The sequence below is a fragment of the Crocuta crocuta genome, unplaced genomic scaffold, assembly GCF_008692635.1.
Source record: "Crocuta crocuta isolate KB4526 unplaced genomic scaffold, BGI_CrCroc_1.0 scaffold2, whole genome shotgun sequence".
NCBI classification, from domain to species: Eukaryota; Metazoa; Chordata; class Mammalia; order Carnivora; family Hyaenidae; genus Crocuta; species Crocuta crocuta.
This window is the reverse complement of record NW_027528640.1, coordinates 2,818,854-2,837,430: the sequence shown is the minus strand read 5'-3', so window position 1 is coordinate 2,837,430 and position 18,577 is coordinate 2,818,854. Positions and strand designations below refer to the sequence as shown.

Genomic DNA, 18,577 nt, shown 5'->3' with positions numbered 1-18,577 from the left:
GCAGTTCCAAGAGACCGGAGACTGATGGGAAAACTGTTCCTGGGGGCTATGAGGATGGGAAACCATGGGAAGCAGAAATAATGCATTTAGCCAAGTGGTTGCCTGCAATAACGTGGAAGGCAAATGATAAACCAGTGCTCACAGCTCTTGATATCAGAGTAGCCAGGTGGTTCATCCATGCCTCCCAAAGGGGGATTATGCATCCCAGGGGTGAGGGGTTCAGGAGTAGACTGTGCCTGAGTTTGATGGATGAACCTTGGGCTAAATGGTCAGGTGTCACTTCTGGGAGAAGCACTAAGATCCAAACTGTGGTTTATTGGGTCTGTCTTTTCACTCTGTCAGAAGAATACCACTGTGCCAGATAAAGGCTGCCCCTTCATTGCCAAGTGGGGAGAAAATGATGGAAATGGAACAGGAATGGATCCATGGTGGATGCATGGTGGGACTGTGAAATAACCCTTCTCAGTAGCAAATTGTTGGCATTTTGGGTCTGAATATGTGTGGATTGTAACCTAGCTATCCATAAAGACTGGCAAGTGAACTCTGCAACTTTAGCAGACCTCATTAAGTGACACATACGTGTTACTTATTATTATTATTATTATTATTATTATATGAGCATAAGGGTAATGGTGATGGTATGAAGGGATTTTAAAATCTCAGAGGGACAAAGATGCAGGAGGCTGATGAAGTTAACATGTTCTAGTGATTTAAGTTCCACATCTAGTGGTGTGCTGGGAAGGATTAACAACTGGTCATGGATGCAGTGAAAGGTACTGATTGGTGGCACCTGTAATTTCTGTGGCATAAATGCATCCACCATGGCTGATTTCCGGCTAGCAATGGATGTGACGGAACAGAGTGGGGATGGCTGTGCACAGGGGGCTCCCATGATCCCACGATCCCAATGCACAGTCTAGGAATTCTAACAGGATTCACTGGCCAGCTGAAGTGCTAGACAATCATGCTCTGGTTAAAGATCTGACCAACTCTGGTAGGAAAAAAAAAAGCCAGCTAATGTTAACCCTGCTCAGCAAAGGAATTTTGGAAAGCAGAGTTCTGGGTCGCATTCTCCTCCACTGAAGGCCATCAAAATGGCAGCCAGTCAAGACAGCCTTAATAACCTGAGGAAAATCACAGCCTTCCCAGCAGCTTTTAGACAGAATGAAAGGAAAATACTTAAAAGAGGAAGGGGACAGGGAGAAACAAGGATTGTTTTCTGAGAAGAAACCACTTTGATCTCAGCCTAAACAGATTATTTGGCAGCCAGGCTGCTGTTACCTTTGAAAATATATTTCTCTGTGAATCTGTCTTTCTAAATTGAGCAGTGAGTCAGCAGCGGTGGGCAGTGCCGTGTGTGAAAAAGAGGGGGATGGAGCCAGAGGTATCTCTGGTGCGCTGTTAATAGAAGTCTCTGGAAGAGTAATTTGGTGTACGCTTTTCAGCTTTTAGGTCACTACTTTAAATTCAATCTCAGTTGCTCATGAGCAAAAGTGAATGGCTGGTGGCTTATGAAAAACGCCACCAATGAAACATCCTCATCCCTTCCCCCGGCGACCACCACCACAACTGGTACCCTCCCTTTTGGTCCTACCAGAAGCAGAAAGGGAGAATAGAAATGTCATTTCAAGCATTTTCCCAGCTTTTGCAGCAGAGAAATTTGAGATATAAAAAAGACCAACTCCTTTTCATTGTTAACTCATGTCATGGGTAGAGTTATTCTCCTATAATACAGTTCCTGGACCTTTCTGAGATTTTTTGAAATGAGACCTAGGCCATCTCAGAAGAATATGTTACCTCATAGAAAATTAAATCATACAAAGGCACATTCTGAAGGACTAAATGAAAAACATGTAACATTTCTTAGCCTGAATCTACAGATCTAGGATTTATTTATTTTTCCTACTTGTTTATACAAAGAATTTCCTATATATCTATCTAGAAAATATTTTCATTATTCCATTAAATGAGCTTGTCTTCATGTTCAGTTTTCATGTATTTTTTTTTTTCATTTTCATCATTTAACTGGGTGTTCTCTTCCTCCTAAAGATACTATATGGTTCCTTGATTTCCTTTATTTCCTTAAAATTCTCCAAATTTCCTTGTTGCTAATATGTCCACCTTCACATAATTTTGTTCCCCACATGTTGTAATGGTAAAGGAACAACAAAAGCAAACTCTCTCCAGTTACCTGGGGAAAAGCAACAAAATAAGTACCAGAGCAGAGACACCACCTCATTTGCTGGTGCAGATGGATGCTGGGCTCTTTCTCCAGCACCATGTTACCATCTCTCCTAACCAACAAGGCCAGCTTCCAGAACTCTCTAGTCAGCAACATCCACCATTCACATGTAATACCAGGAGAAGGTAAGCCCCTGTGCTCTACACATCCCCTGGTGAAGTGACGTGTCACACTATGATTTGTACAGCAAGCGGCTGTTAGTGACACCACAGGTAGCCCAACTTACAGCTGTAGGTTCAGCTGAAGAGGCAGCCTTCCCTGGCCAAACATGCTTCAGTCAGGAATGTGTAAATTGTGAAACACAAGCAATGATCCTACAAGTAACTCCTATGCCTGTTCATCTAGGGCTGCAAATGGGAATATCAGCCACACCTCCTCCCTTCATCTAAATGAACAAATGAGGCCCAGAAATCACAAGATTTGCCTGTGGCCACAGAGCAAAGTTGTCTGCCTCAGAATTAGACTGCCTACCATCCGCTAGCAGACCCAAAGCTATTTTCTCCACATGGTACTGCAGCAAAAATAAATCCTGCTAGGGTACAAGATTCCGAGACAGAAAATCATAGTTGACTGTAGACTCTTTTGGCGCAAAGTACAAAATATTCAAGTGCATGTTTTCAGTCCCTACCTTCATTCTTGTAATGATTGCCACTAATCCCTGCGAGCTCCTTCAGTGGTAGCAATCAATAGAATAGATCAGCTGAGGAAACCCTCCATCCATACGGCCCCTGCTTTCCTTCCCAGATGGAAGTTTCCTTCACTAGAGTGTCAAGAGATGTGCAAACTTCCCTCCGTTGCCCAAATATGGGCCTATTAGCCTTCCAGAGTGTCCCCATAGAACTTTACGTATCTACCAGGAAGCATACCTGTAGATTTAATAAAACAGCACCGATCCTCATGGCTTCACTGATTTCGAGGCTGTACATCAACTGTGGGAAGCGGGGAGGGCTTTGATTATTTGGAGGGAGCACTTCAATGTACACGGTGCAGATGGAGTGCCTGCAGAGAACGAGAACACAGCGAGATGGGTACAAACGTACATCACCTTGAATAAAAGACTGCATTTGGTGTTCTGTTGTTGGGCTCACAGGAGAGGATGTTTTGAATTTTTAGAGAAAACAATAAAATAATTCAGAATTTAAGGATGGAAAAATAAAAGCTACCATCAAAACATCATGTTTCTATGAAATTATCTTGGAGAAAAGAAATGCCCCAGGGTAACGATTTTTCCTACTTAGATTAATAGTGTGAATTAAAAAGGAATAGCTGTACAAATAAAGCTAATAAATTCATAGGAGCCTCGACTCTTGACTTCACTTTTTAATGTCTTTCTAATAGCAAAAAGCATTCTATAAATATCTGGTAATATGAACTGTCCTTGGGGCTTTCTTCCTATTAAACCAGCAGAGGGAGTATTGATTAAAACAATACACAAAGCAAAATATGGGCTGTGTTTTATTAGTTTTCTTGCTGACATCAATGGCTTCATGGAAATGCATGTCAAGAGTCAGGCTCATAAAGTAATCGTTCTGTAAAACAGCTGCAGACAAAACCAAAGGTGGTTTCAAGTCTTTGAAGACTATATTATGAATGGCTAGAAATTAGATTTAATTAGAGTCTAACACTGACAGGAATTTTTTCTGAAGGACAAGAGAATATTCTATTACTATAAAGACAAAAATATTAGTGCTGCCATAATCAATTTTTTTGACATCTCTAAACTCTGAAATTTCTTCCTGCAACAAAAGCTAAAGAAGCAAGATATTCCAAGTGTATATGGAAGCAGCATTGGCTAGAGTTATGTTAATGAAAGCTAGTGTTCCATCTGGAAGAGACTGTGGCCACTGATGCTTGAATACGAAGTTAGCCTTCTGCCTGGACAAGCACACAACCACTGCCTACACTGTATGCTTTACACTTATTTTGAAAAAATCACCACTTTTTACTAAAAACACATTTGTTGTCATTTCTATACAGGCAAAAGAATTTTCTTAAAGTAGTCCAAAGTTCATTATATTAATTCATTCAATGAGAACACACCGTCACCAAAACATTTTTCTAGGATTATTATAGCAAAACAGTCTACTTTTTGAAAAGCTTTGCAGAGAACTCTAGACCATAGGCACTGAAAATGTGTTTCAGCTAATCATCTTATACTATGCCAGTGTCCAACTTGTTTATGAACATGCTCTCAACAGACGAGATGCTTCTAGGATACTGAGCACCTCTACAAAGCTGCAGTGAATTTAAAAAAAAAATATCACACTTAACATTTATCAAAATGTTGTTCCAAAATAATTTCACTTTAAATTAAAATCTCTTTTAGAATTAGTACTTTTAAAACTTATAATCATTCTTGCCTCTGGGTTTATTACCGTATTGTTAAAATTTGTCAATAAAATCAATCAAATTCTAATTGCTTTTCTTTCCAAATATNATTGGACTGGAAGAGTAAAATGTTTACAGTAGGTTAAAATGTTACTTATAAACTTATAGGTATATAAAATGTTACTTATAAACTTATAGGTATTAATCTCACAGCTAAATGCAAAAGAAAACATGGTGGAAAGAAAAATATCCAGAAGTTACCAAGTTTAATGTGCAGTGCAGAGCTCCACTTCTCATACTATGGGAAGAAAGGAACTGCCATTTTGAAGTGGACTCGTTACCCTCCAGGTGGTGAACTGGCTCTAACAGCGGCCCTGAGATACGGGTTCTCCCTGATGCTCCCCTCGTGATCCTGGCTTCTTTCAGTGTCTGTTATTCATCAAGTCACTCAAACACTTTATAAATCTGTTCCTTGGGGGCCTCAAAATGGGTTGAGGGACTGACAGTTGATTCAGCTCAGGTCTTGATCTCTGCGCTAACAGTGCAAAACCTACTTGGGATTCTCCTTCTCTCCCTCTCTCTCTCTGCCCCCATCTCACCCAGTCTCTCTCTCAAAATAAATAAATATACTTAAAAAAAAATCTGTTCCTTTTTCTGACCAGCACATGTCTATGTGTAAGAAGTCCTATAACGTCTTGCCTGTACCATATTGGCAGTAACACTGGCTGAGTGACATTGAGCATGGGATTTGTAACTGCACACTCCTGAGTTAGAATTTGGAAGCTACTGCTGTGTGATGCTAGGTAAATTACATCTGTTTTACCACTTTCATCTAAAAAATGAGAATAATGCTAACATCTAAGTTTAGCCTAATGGTTAAATAAGATTATACACTATGTGCACATGTATGGATGTTGTGTACATACATGTTTATGTATACACATAAGCAAACATATTTATCCATTATTACTAAAAGCTGCTCAAAATAAGGAGTCTTATTCTATGGAATGGAGTAAATAAATTTGCATATGCCTTATTGAACTCCTTTTGAAAATGTCAGATTTTATTTTATTTATTTATTTTTTAATAGTTTATTGTCAAGTTGGTTTCCATATAACACCCAGTGCTCATCCCCACAAGTGCCCTCCTCCATGCTCATCACTCCCTTCCCCTCTTCCCCACACCCATCAGTCCTCAGTTTGTTATTTTTTTTAGGTTTATTTATTTTGAGGGAGAGAGAGAATGCCAAGCAGGCTCCATGATGTTAGTGCAGAGCCTGGTGAGGGCTCAATCTCATGAACTGGGAGATCATAACTTGAATCAAAATCAAGAGTTGGCCGCTTAACCAACTGAGCCACCCAGGCGCCCCTAATATTTCAGACATTTTAATACTATCTTTTTCACTCTTTTAGGCTAAATACCTACAGGTATGATACCGGGGACACCTCCCCAAAGTGGGTTGTGATGGTGTCAAGGTGTGGTGCTGTTAGATGAAAATCTTCTGATTTTGAAGAGTCTACATTTTCTATGGATATACAATATCCTCACACACACTTGATCTTGAAGACTACTCTCCCAGAAGCTCTTGGCAAAGAAGAAAATGTAGACTCACCTGCTTTTTAAGTTAGTAGCCTGGGGGCTTCTCTATAAACTGACCTAAGGCTCACCTCAGTAACCCTGGAGGTAAGAGAGTCCCTCACTGATTAACACTTTTTCTGATCTAGAACACACTTGTACTCCAAATTCAAAGTCTTCTTTCAAGAAGTTAGGCCTTTCCTGCCTTAGAAAAAAAAAAATTTTAATGTTTTATTTATTTCTGAGAGAGAGAAAGAGAGAAAGAGAGAGAGAGAGAGAGACAGCATGAACAGGGGAGAGTCAGAGAGAGAGGGAGATACAGAATCCGAAACAGGCTCCAGGCTCTGAGCTAGCTGTCAGCACAGAGCCCGACACGGGGCTCGAACCCACAAACCGTGAGATCATGACCTGAGCTGAAGTCGGATGCTTAACCAACTGAGCCACCCAGGCACCCCAGGCCTTTCTTGCTTTTGTTATTTTTTGCAGCTTCAGCTTACCAGTCTGGAATACTTTATGAAGTCTTTACCAGAATATGAGGCTCTTTCCACTGAAGAAAGTAAGGTTTACACTAAACTGATTATACTTTGTGTGTTTTCTTATTTTCCCCCCTTTGACTTTCCATTAGAGGGCTAAACTGTGCCCACAACACCACACTAAGGACCTTTACACCTGGAGGCTGGTATATCCACCAATATAATGCGAAACAAAAAAACAAAAAGTCCCATGCCCCAAGGCCAAGGAACAGTGGAACACAGCTTGATCCAACAGGAGCTTCATCACCTTCCTCCTCCCTTACTCTTTAGCTTCTTTTGATCCTTTTCCCAATAACTCAAACGCTAAAAGTGCTGATTATATATGTTTCTATTCGCCACCCCTGCACTTGGTTCTTGGAATTATTTGAGAAAGATCATATTTCAAAGTCTAGCGTTTTTCATCTTAAACTTCCTGGCACTTCCTACAACCATTTAAATAAGCAGCCTTCCTGCGGGTTACTGCCTTTTACAGTGCCTTGTCCTATTTATCCCTGATGTCAGCACTGTGTCTGAGTTAGCTTTCCTGAAACGAAACATGAACAGTGTTCCCGATAAAATGATACCATTAATGTTGTAATAAGTAGTAGTTATTCAACAGCATCAGTTAAGCATATAATAAAACAGGACAGTCACTAGATAAATAATTACGTTTTATGTAAACACTTTGTATTAACACTTTATAGCTAGTCTTAAATGCATAAAATCAAGCAGTTATATAATACAAATTTTATTTTGTGATACAACCAGTATAATGTAGATGAATCTCTGTTCCTAAAAAAGTGAACATCAGAAAAACTTTCTCTTTCTCATTCGGTAATGAAGGTCAATGTAGAACACACAAGCTGATGTATTTTCGCAGGTAATCTTATGGTTTTAAAAGACCCTAGTAACCATCTAATTTAACTCTTCTCATTTTACAGAAGAGAATTAGAAAATAGAAAGATTAGGTGACTGAATCAAGGTTAAAAAGTTAATTAGGAACCACAGATAAACTAAAAGGCAAGGCTTCTAAACTCCAAATCTTCTTGCCCTTTCTCCCCACATCCTACAAGAACAAATTTGGGAAGTAAATTGGAGATAGTTTACTTATCTGATGTGTGTGTTTCTGTGTGTGAGTATAAGATATTCTCAGTAAAAGACATTCGTAATGAAGGATGTTATCTTAAAAGAAATCATAGATTGTTTCAAATCTTGGGCTTAGGTTATGATATCACAATTAATTTTAATTATACCATGGATGAAACTTATTAGAATTTTTTTGGTAAGACCAAAATAGAATATGAATAAAGAAGAGGTTGGGAAGACAGACTTAAGGGGCTTTAACTCTCTGGAAATATTTAAAAATATAAAAAGTCAGTTTGTTTTAATAAGCAAGCATACTCAGTCATAATGAGATGATGTTGCTGGAGTGTGGACTCTACAATCTGTATTGTGATTTTCTACTGAATGTGTGAACATATGCTACAGAGTATTCTACATTTCCACCTTGCTTCTAAGGAAAAGGTATGTATGTTGCTTTCCCTAGTAGACTTAAAACAGAAATTGCCTTCCTTTTTCCTTTGTCTTCCATCAACATTGTGCTGGAGAAGCTGTATTTATAGTTCAATGTGCACAGTGATTTACTAGTTTGGAAAGTACACATAGGAATCTACAGGAGCAAAGGTTTCAGATTTAAAGCCAACAGAGGACGTCAGAGAAACTTCTCAGGGGAAGTTACAGGGACAGAGTTTGAAGATGCAAGGTGTACATAGGCTTAATGACCACAGAACATTCCAGACAGGGGAAAATGCATATGCATATTCACAGGGTGATAAAATAGAGAAGGGTAAGTTTTGTACTACTAAAAAGAAGCATTAAGTAGGGAAATGGTAGGCGTTAAGGCCTGAGAGATAGAGAAGGCCGAGATCATGCAAGGACTCCTGTGCTATACTTAATTGATTTAAACTTCATCTTGACAACAATGGGGATTGGTTGGTAGATGGTAAGCCCGTCAGTGACAGGCTCACGTGTGCCAAGTTCCCACACATCCCATTCTTTATCTTGCTTCCATATACCTGCTCTGAGGGGAGACACCTCATCTTACCTGTCTTGCTTCCCCAAGAGGCTAAAAATTGTGAGAACTCAGTAAATTGGTGTCAACATGAATATTCCCGTCCTTTTTAAACTATTTTAAATGTATCATATTAAGTTATTTTAAAAAATAAAATTAGCGATGGAAAAACTGATATTATTAACCTTGTGTTATTTAGGTATAGCCTTGGATTCCATAAAAAGAAAAAGTGGGAATCAATTTCATGAACTGATCACTTTATCATAATTGTATTAATAAGGTATTTGGGGATAGGATTGCCCTTTATTCTCTGTCTTTATAAATACCTACTAGTAATACTTAAATCATGTTAGGATTAAATAAATATTAATTTAGTTTAATTCAATAACTCTAAGACCTACATACACCAATAGAGTAAATATTATCTCAGACTATGGTTACTTTTTAAATCTGTTGGTTTTCATCTGTCCTTTGATGCTTCTGAAAGAGTACAAGAAAAGAGAACAAAAATTAGGCTACTCTTTGTTTTACTAGAAATCTTTAGCAAGTTTACTGATTAGAAAAGTACATGAATAGTTAATTCAAGGGGCTTTATTCTGTTATTTAAATTTACAAATTAAGATCGCCAATCTGAGAAAAGAAGTAAATGGAAAATTGCCATTTTTTGGTGTTGTTATTTAAATAGGTCTAAAACCACTGCTGCTGGTGGGTCTATTTGAAAAATACATCACAGCCTATACATTAATGCTGGCAATTTTCAAATGGCATCTTCCTTTCAAAGGAAACACAGAAAGCAAAACCTCACAACTCTTCAATTTATCCCTCAAGTCAATTTGAAGGATTAATTTCCCCCCAGAAAACAGCAAATGTGAGCATCCTAAGGGGAACATGACATTATCCCAGCAGGTGGGAAGGCTGTATACAGCTTTTATTCTCTGTAGGTCCCACTTGATCTTTGACCCAACATTATAAAGTGATCTTTCCATGCCCAAATCATTATCTCTAAGGAAAACACTGAGGCCAGGTCAGTGACACGCTTAGTGTCCCTGAGAAGATCTGTTAATAAAGATTATAAAGAAGGCATTTTGGTACCGGAAGTGGAATGTGATTTTACTCAAGGGATATCCTCTTACTGCACTGATTACTTAGAGGCCAAACCAGTGATAGGACTTGCAAACAGGACAGGAGTAAGAAGTAGGTTATAAAATCTCACTCATTAAATCACAAAGTGATTATAAACTCATCACTCATAATGTACAAGCATATATACCTTTGACCAAATCTATACAGTACAGGGCTATCCTCAAGGAAAATAAAATTATAAAATGAATTGATGATTATTATGGGGTTTTAAGAAAAGCTTAAATGGTAAAAACAAAAGGTGCCTTTATTCTTAAAATTAGCATTGATAATAAGTAATTTTAGTATTATTTTTTCCTCCAGAACTGTCACCACAAAAGTCATGGATATGGAACAGAGTGGAGGAGAAAGTCTTAGAATCCAGTAATCCTAGTTCAGGTGAAGGTTCTACAATTTGTTATGGGGTGGGTGGGAGTGTAGCCAAGGGGACCATTTAACCAAGCCAATTATCCTTTTTCAGCCTCAGGTTTCTGGTGTGCAAAAATAAATTCAGTACTGCTAAAGTCACAGTGTTGCTGTTAAGACTAGATATTATGTATAGAGAGTAGCGTGCATGATACCTATTGTATGCTAATTAAATAGCATCAATCACCCTTAAGCCTTCTTTAGAATAAGCCAGTATGAATCAAGCTGTTCTTTAAATTCATTCAAACTTGGACTCTCACTTCAGAATCTGTAACTATTCAATATACCAAAAGTATTCTATGTGTTTCTTCTCAAGGAACAGCCCTTAACTACTGTCTCACATTCAGATATATACATCTCTTTGGTTTTGGTTTATATGAACTCTGGCCAAATCCAAATAAATGTGTCCGAAATTGAGCTCATCTCCTTTATCCAAACCATGCATGCTGACTTGACACCACTACCTTGTCACCTTAGACAAAAACCTAGGAAAAAATGTTTTTTCTTTTTATGATGATTCCATCTCTTCATTTTCCCAAACATGCCTGGTTGAAGCCATTAGCAACAGTGGTGCCCCTGGATTGGGCCAGTGGTGATGTTCATCATTTCTCTGTTCCTCTCAAATCCATCTCCCACGGGGACACCACAGGGGTTTTCCAGAAACCCAACTCCTGTCACTCAACTTCTAATTGAAAGTCCTTCCACGAAGGGCACCTGGGTGGCTTAGCTCGTTAAGCGTCCNCTCCCCACTTCACCAAAAAAAAAAAAAAATAAAAAAAAAAAAAAAAAAAAAAAAAAGAAAGTCCTTCCACGAATACCTTCCACAGACTGGATAAAAAGTCCAAGCTTCTTAAAAGAAAACAACAAATTAAATTTTCCATGAAATGACCCTTAACTCTCCTGTCCCTTCTGGAACCACAGTTTATGCACTGGTAACACCGACTAGACTGGTAATTACCCGTAATGACCTAGCTATTTCACACCTCTCAGGCTGTGCAAATAATGCGACATACTTTTTTCACCTGGTCAACCTTTACTTAATCTCTGAAACTCCTCTGCTTGGGAGAACTTCTAAGTAGTCCCTCATTATAACGAGTGCCCTCTGCACTGCCCTAGAAACCTGAGAAATTGGCTCCATCACGGATTTACCAGGCTGAACTGAATTTAATTATTTAAAGTCCTACTTTTCACCCTTTACTGCAATTTTTTTTCTGCAAAGGACAGTATTATGTTTATCTTTTTGTTTCTAAGACATGGCAGATGACACTTGTGTGATAAATAGTTGGTTGGAATGAACAGAAAATCATAATTTAAAATATTTTTATTTTTAAATTTTTAACCTATTAGCAACAAAATTAGACAGAATTTGGTGTATACTATGAAAGAAGGCAGAATAATTTCAAATCTCCCCATTTCAGGGGCTCTTTAAAGTTATTTGAGTTTTGTATTACACGATCTCATTTTCTCATTCCATTTAAAAAATAAACAGAAAAAACTGTTTAAGAACTTAGGAAAACAACAGAAATAGACTTTTTTTAAAGAACCTAGGGCATTCCAGGAATTGTTTTGGCTTTTGCAAACACAAGAAACCACCAAACCACAGCGATTTTTGCCCTTTTCCAGTGGGGAAGAGGTGAGGCAGACAACAGATTTCATATCGTCAATGCGGGCACAAAATACCATGCCCCATGGTGGTAAGTGCAGGAGATATAAAGGGTGTGGACGTATGGAGAGGCTGTTGTAATATAGTTGTAAATAGTTTGCTGGAAAAGACTTTGCAAAGAAGAGCTAGGGGCCAGAGGAAATGAATCCATGGACAAATGGGAGGAGGAGTCATCCAGGCTGAGAGAGGAAAGTCAGGGTCAAAGGTCTAAAGGTAGCCTCTGGGCTCAGGGATGAGAGGAGATGGTGTGAGGGCTGGAGGGGGCAGGACATAATGTTACCCTGAAGAGGTGGACCTTAGGTAGTGTCCTGTGGCTGCTGGTAAATGGTGCTGGTCTCCATCGGCTGTTGCAATAATTTTGTCTTTGACTTTGAGTCAGATGGGAAACCCAGGAGAGCCCCGAAGTATGTTTCCCATGTTACTAGGATCATTCCGTCCCCTGCATAGAGAAGGAACTGAAGGTGCATTTGCAGAAGTTTAACTACAAGAGGTGTGGATCCCTGGGGCCAGACTGGGACCCAAGAGCTGGTGTGGTTCTGGATGTCACTAAGGAAAGCAGGGAATTGTCAGTTTCTGAATCTGTTTCTAGGGGAGAGCTCAGCTCAGAAAGGAGGCAGCAAGGCTGGCTCCAGGGGTGTTTGACCAGAACACCTGCAAGCCTGGCTATAAGACACTGAGAATTTTTGATCCAGGGGCTCTTGAAGTGAATGTTAGACAGCTGTGAACGAAATTCCCACAGAGGGTCCCTGATGGTGGGATGACAGTTGGAGATGAGGTTAGAGAGAAGAGGAGGTGATGCTGGGGGGTCTATCATCTACAGGTGACCTGAGCAAAGAGGAGGAGTAGATCCTATGAGACTCAGGGGGAGGGCATGAGGGAGAGGAGGAACAGGGCACAGATACCTGTGAGGAGAGGGAGCCTCCTACCGCAGCTCCGCTGTGAGAGGCAAGAGAGAAGTGTGACACAAGGGTGTGGGGTTGTGCTCTGGGGGGTGGTCAGAGGGGACCACTCCCACTTACTGGTTGTGGTACAGCCCGCTTGGCAAACTTCCAGGCCCTGACTAGCTTCAGGTAGTGGCTCTTTGAAAACTTTCTCTGTTTCCTCTATGAGGTTGATCGCTCTGATTTCTGCCTCTTTGGGATCAATAATGACAAACTGTATCTTCTGGAAATATGACCCATTTCCAGGTTTTCAAATTTTGCATATATGAAGCATAGTTGTCCCTAATGATTCTTCATTTCCTGTTTCTGTATTATTTCCTTAGAATTTATTATTGTACTTTCTCCCTTTTTTGATTAAGTGAGCTGGTGGTTTATCCATGTAATTATGTTTTTATTTTTACTTCTTTTTTTCACAGAACCAAATTTAGATTTGCGTGCTGGTTGTAGAGATGGTGAGCACGTATTCACACTTGCCATCACACTTGTTATTTCTTCCTTGTGTTTCTTTGTGGTTTTTATTTGCTTCTTTTATGAAGTATCAGAACAACTACATAAAGTCTTCATAAAAGTTTCTCAAAAAAAGAAGCACAGACTCCTTTCACTAAGTAAAATAAAAAGCACAATCTAGCAGTTTAATTCAAGATGAAAACATCACCATCTAGTGGGATTCATACCAAGAATGAAAAATAGATTTATTTAGGAATTATATTAAGTCAATCATTATATGATTAGCTGAAGAATGGAGTCATTACTGTCTTCATAGATGATGGGTATGTATTTTCTTATTTTAAAAGCCAATAAAATAGGAATAAACATTTTCCTGGCATAATTTTAAAAAAATGTTTTTTTTTTTAACATGAACCGATATAAATGGGAAATCAGAGAGATGTTCTCACACGAGTTAAAAACTAGGTAAGTATTTTTATTGTGACAATTAGCAAATGAATTAAGGGAAAAAATGTAAAGGAGGACATACAATTTTTACTATTTATAAAATATATTCCTGGATAACACTAGAAAATTGATGGGAAAACTACGAAAATACAAGAGAATTAAATTTTAAAAAGTGGGTTAAAATTAATAAAATCCACATATATAACATCCTTGTATACTGTTATGTATAATAACAACAAAAGCTACAGAAACCAACCAACAGAGAAAGGGACAGGACTCATATAAAGACAATATTTAAAACATAAAAACTCCTACAGGACACAAAAGACAGCACGGTCAAATAGACAGAAAGTTCTTGGATAGAAAGATTAGACATCAAAAAACTCAATTTAATTCCAAGGAATTAATTTATAAATGTAATGTTTCTAATAAAAATGTAGTTTATTTTATTTTTTTAAATTTTACATTTATTTCTAAGAGAGAGAGCGAGACAATGTGAGCAGAAGAGGGTCAGAGAGAGAGGGAGACACAGAATCTGAAACAGGCTCCAGTCTCTGAGCTGTCAGCACAGAGCCCGATGTGGGGCTCAAACCCACAAACCGCAAGATCATGACCTGAGCCAAAGTCGGACGCTTAACTGACTGAGCCACCCAGATGCCCCACAAAAATGTAGTTTAAACGCCTCACTTAACTAGTTTAAATACTGTCAAAAACTTAACAGAAAAAGTAACTGAGACACTTTTAGGGGAAAAAAATCATAGAGATAGCACCATAATATGAAGCATAGTTTAAAACATTCATAATTGGGGCACCTGGGTGGCTCAGTCAGCTAAGCCTTTGACTGTGGATCAGGTCATGATCTTATGGTTTGTGGGTTCAAACCCCATGTCAGGCTCTGTGCTGACAGCTCTGAGCCTGGAGCCTGCTTCCAATTCTGTGTTTCCCTCTCTCTCTGCCCCTACCTCACTCATGCTCGGTCTCTCTTTCTCTATAAAATAAGTAAACATTAACAACAACAAAAAAAATGAAAATAAATATTAACAATTGAAACTGTGACAATAGCTCATGAAAAGAATTGATGGGATAGAAGAGAATGTTTTCAGTCAACTTCAAATAAATGAGAAAATGTATGAAATAATAAATGTACCATCTCAAATTGGTGGGAAAAAGGTGAAGTATCTAACATACTGCGTGTAGAAAATGGCAGAGTAGCCTAAAAATATTATTGCTAATTGTCACCAACTACATACCCTAGGATAAATCTCAAATGCAACAATGATTTAACCTTAAGCATGGATTTATAAAGAAATTAATAGAAAATATAAAATAATTGTAAGCTGGGGTTGACATGAAAAAGTTACAGAAAAAGTAAAAGAAATGGCTTGTATGTAAGCATCGGAAACAAACTCAAACTTACTCATGATCAAATGGATAAAAAAAAAAAGGTGTTAGTTTTATCTATCAGATTAGCAAAAATCCATGTTTGATACGACACATAGCTGTGGAGACTGTAGACTTATCCACTTTCAGACCTGACAGTTGGAACTGCAAATTGTCATGAGCCCTATGGAATACAATTTGGCACTATGACTAAAACTTACAATTGCATATGCCATTTGGTAAGTAGGAATTCACTGCACTGATATATCTGCACATATTCAAAATGACACATGTTCAGTGTCATTTATTTCTTCACTGTTAGTAAAAGATCGACTGGAATTTAAAAGTCCATCAATAGTGCGTTTCTAACGCTGTATTACATACATATGAAAGAATATTACATTGCTGTGCAAATAGTTTTGAAGGAATTATTCATCATTCATATTAAAAGAACCCAGAATATGTGGTAAGCAGGGGAATGCCCCAGAAGGTGTAGGAATGAATTGCTATTCATTCCTTTTTTAAAAAAATGCTTACTGGAAATCTGAAAAGGAGCAAGGAATTAATAAAAAAAGGTATCTCAGGTCAGGGACTACACAATTCTACAGTAAATCCTATAGATGGAATATGTAGAGAACATATATTTGTACATATGCATATATAGAATTTGTATATATACATATAGAATATATACATATACCCATATATATATATATATTTTTTTAAATAATTACCCAGACATTGAGAGGTAGTTTCAAACCCCAGATATTTCATGTCACTGCTATGTCTGTGACATCTTACTATCAATAATAAATTGCCTGTCAACAATAAATTGGCTACATGGTTCTGATATTTCCCAGTCCTGCCCCCGCACGAAGAACAGACACCTGCTTCCCTCACATCTGTGAAATCAGTTACTCATTTTGTGGTTTAAACTTGTCTTTCTCCTCCTTTCCCCAAAACACAACCACATAAGAATGTGCAGTTTCTGAGAATCCTGTCCGTCTCATTTGCTGATCTAATGTGTAGGTTTGTAGAATGACAGAATGCTTGTTTGGCTTCCCTCATGTACCAGCAGGTAACTGGCCATGCGCAGAAGGCAAAATGCCTATGCTCTGAATTACCTTCTCTCCGCAGGAGGTGCGTTATCTGCAGCCTGGACTGTGAGCGCATAGGTGCGCCCCACTGTCAGCACCACCCCTTCAGCAATGGTGATGAGCCCTGTGGTTCGGTTGATGGTGAAGTCTCCCTGAGCCCCAACCAGGATTTCGTAGGTGATCTCCCCATTGGACCCTTCATCTGCATCCACCGCAGTGAGCTAGAACGGAAGATCACAGCATCAGTCCTCTGGGGGCTCAACATTCTGCCACTCTGAGTTAGCATCCAAAATCTATAAAGAACTTATCAAACTTAACACCCAAAAGACAAACAATCCAGTAAAGAAATGGGCAGAATGAACGACATTTTTCCAAAGAAGACATCCAGACACATGAAAAGATTCTCAACATACTCATCATCAAAGAAATACAAATCAAAATCACAATGAGATACTACATCACATCTCTCAGAATAGCTAAAATTAACAACTCAGGATACAACACAAGTTGGTCAGGATATGGAAAAAGGGGAACGCTCTTGCACTGCTGGTGGGAATACAAACTGGTGCTGTCACTCTGGAAAACAGTACGGAGGTTTCTCAAAAAATTAAAACTAGAGCTACACTAGGACCCAGCAATTGTACTACCAGGTATTTAATGAAAGGATACAAAAATGCTGATTTGAAGGGGCACATCACCCCAATGCTTATAGCAGTGCTATCAACAATAACCAAACCATGGACAGAGCTCAAATGTCCATCATATATATATATGAATGAGTATTACTTAGTGATTGTAAAGAATGAAATCTTGTCATATGCAATGATGTAGATGGACCTAGAGTGTGTTATTCCAGGTGGAAAAAGTCAATCAGAGAAAGACAAATACTGTATGATTTCATTCATATGTAGAATTTAAGAAACAAAATAGATGAACATATGGGAAGTGAGGTAAGAAACAGAGAAGAGAGGAAAGTAAACCACAAGAGACCCTTAATGATGGAGAATAAACTATGGGTGACAGATGGAGATGGGAGAATGGGCTAGGTGGGGAATGGGTACCATGGAAGGTGCTTGTTAGGATGAGCACTGGGTGAATCACTGGGTTCTACTCCTGAAACCAATACTACACTGTATGTTAACCAACAAAAATTTAAATTTTAAAAAATCTTTCTTGTAATAAACCCAAATAAACAAATAAAATAACATTAAAAATTAAAGTAGGTAAAGAAAGATTTCTCAGCACATTCACTCTTGCTGTCTTGAGCCACTGCTATGGTGCTCGAATTCAGAAGCAATCACAGCAAGAAGGATTTTTTTTTCTTCTGAAAGTGATAAAAGTTTTGGATCTTGAAGGGTATCTTTATTTTAATTTACTATAGGAAAGAAAAAGAAAGCTCTGACAGCAAATGTAATATCACTACAGGAAATTTAACTTTTTCCTCTACATTCTCTCCTGTTCTGGACACATAAACACGTATTACTGCCCAGTGACACTGGAGAAAACGAAGTGGGTGAAGTTGGCCTTTGTTACTCCCTTCCTTCCCTTTGCTCTTGTTTTTTTCCATTCGTAAGTTGTTCCTTCCACCTCTCAGATGGTCTCTTATCCCTGTACCCTCTGTATTTACATTTCCTTTGACAAAAGGTCTTTAAATGTTGTGCACACCGATTTGTGAAAGACTGCAAAGCTCTAGGGTGTTACTTTTGCAAACTCACAGAAATGCATCTGCAATTGTAGCAAATCTTATTAAAAATTAGACTATGAAGCACAGGAAATAATTTTTGAGAAAAGGGATTGAATTCAGAGGCTCTGAAATAACACGACCATTTATCAAAGGCGTTAATTTGCACGTGGTTACAGTCATTTTTGAAGCAACTTGTATCCAATAGTTAAAGCTATACTTGGGTTATTATGTTTGAAAACAGATAATAATCTAATTAATCAAGCAAAATTAAGATAAGAATGATCTAATGTGTTAAATAAGGCTCCTTGACTTGCTGATGAATATAAATTTACCTTGGTGGGGAATGGGGGCATGGAGAAAAAATAGATTCTAGTGGGAAATCTTATAAAATGCATTTTACAAACATACACAGAATTTTTAAATTTTCATCATTCCAAAACTGATGGATGGAGATAAGAGAGTTGACCACACATAGTTTACACATAAGGAGAAAACAATAAAAACTCCTTGTTGAGGTCTCAGTTTCATGGTTCGTGAGAATGAGCCCCGTATCAGGCTGCGCTGATAGGACAGAGTCTACTTGGGATTCTCTATCCCCATCTCTCTGCCCCTCCCCTACTCATGCTCACTCTTCTCTCTCAACAT

At 38.3% G+C, this 18,577-nt stretch overlaps 1 protein-coding gene across 8 annotated transcripts in view; it reads right to left on the bottom strand.

The window, feature by feature from the left end:
- PCDH15 (protocadherin related 15) overlaps positions 1 to 18,577 on the bottom strand; it is a 752,236-nt gene that overhangs the window by 299,259 nt on the left and 434,400 nt on the right. For all 8 annotated transcript variants that reach the window (XM_077755213.1, XM_077755212.1, XM_077755209.1 and 5 more), the window contains 2 exons: positions 16,276 to 16,469; positions 3,109 to 3,241 (listed from right to left, as the gene is read on the bottom strand). In XM_077755213.1, coding sequence (XP_077611339.1) covers positions 3,109 to 3,241; positions 16,276 to 16,469 — 327 coding nt within the window. The remainder of the gene's footprint in view (positions 1 to 3,108; positions 3,242 to 16,275; positions 16,470 to 18,577) is intronic.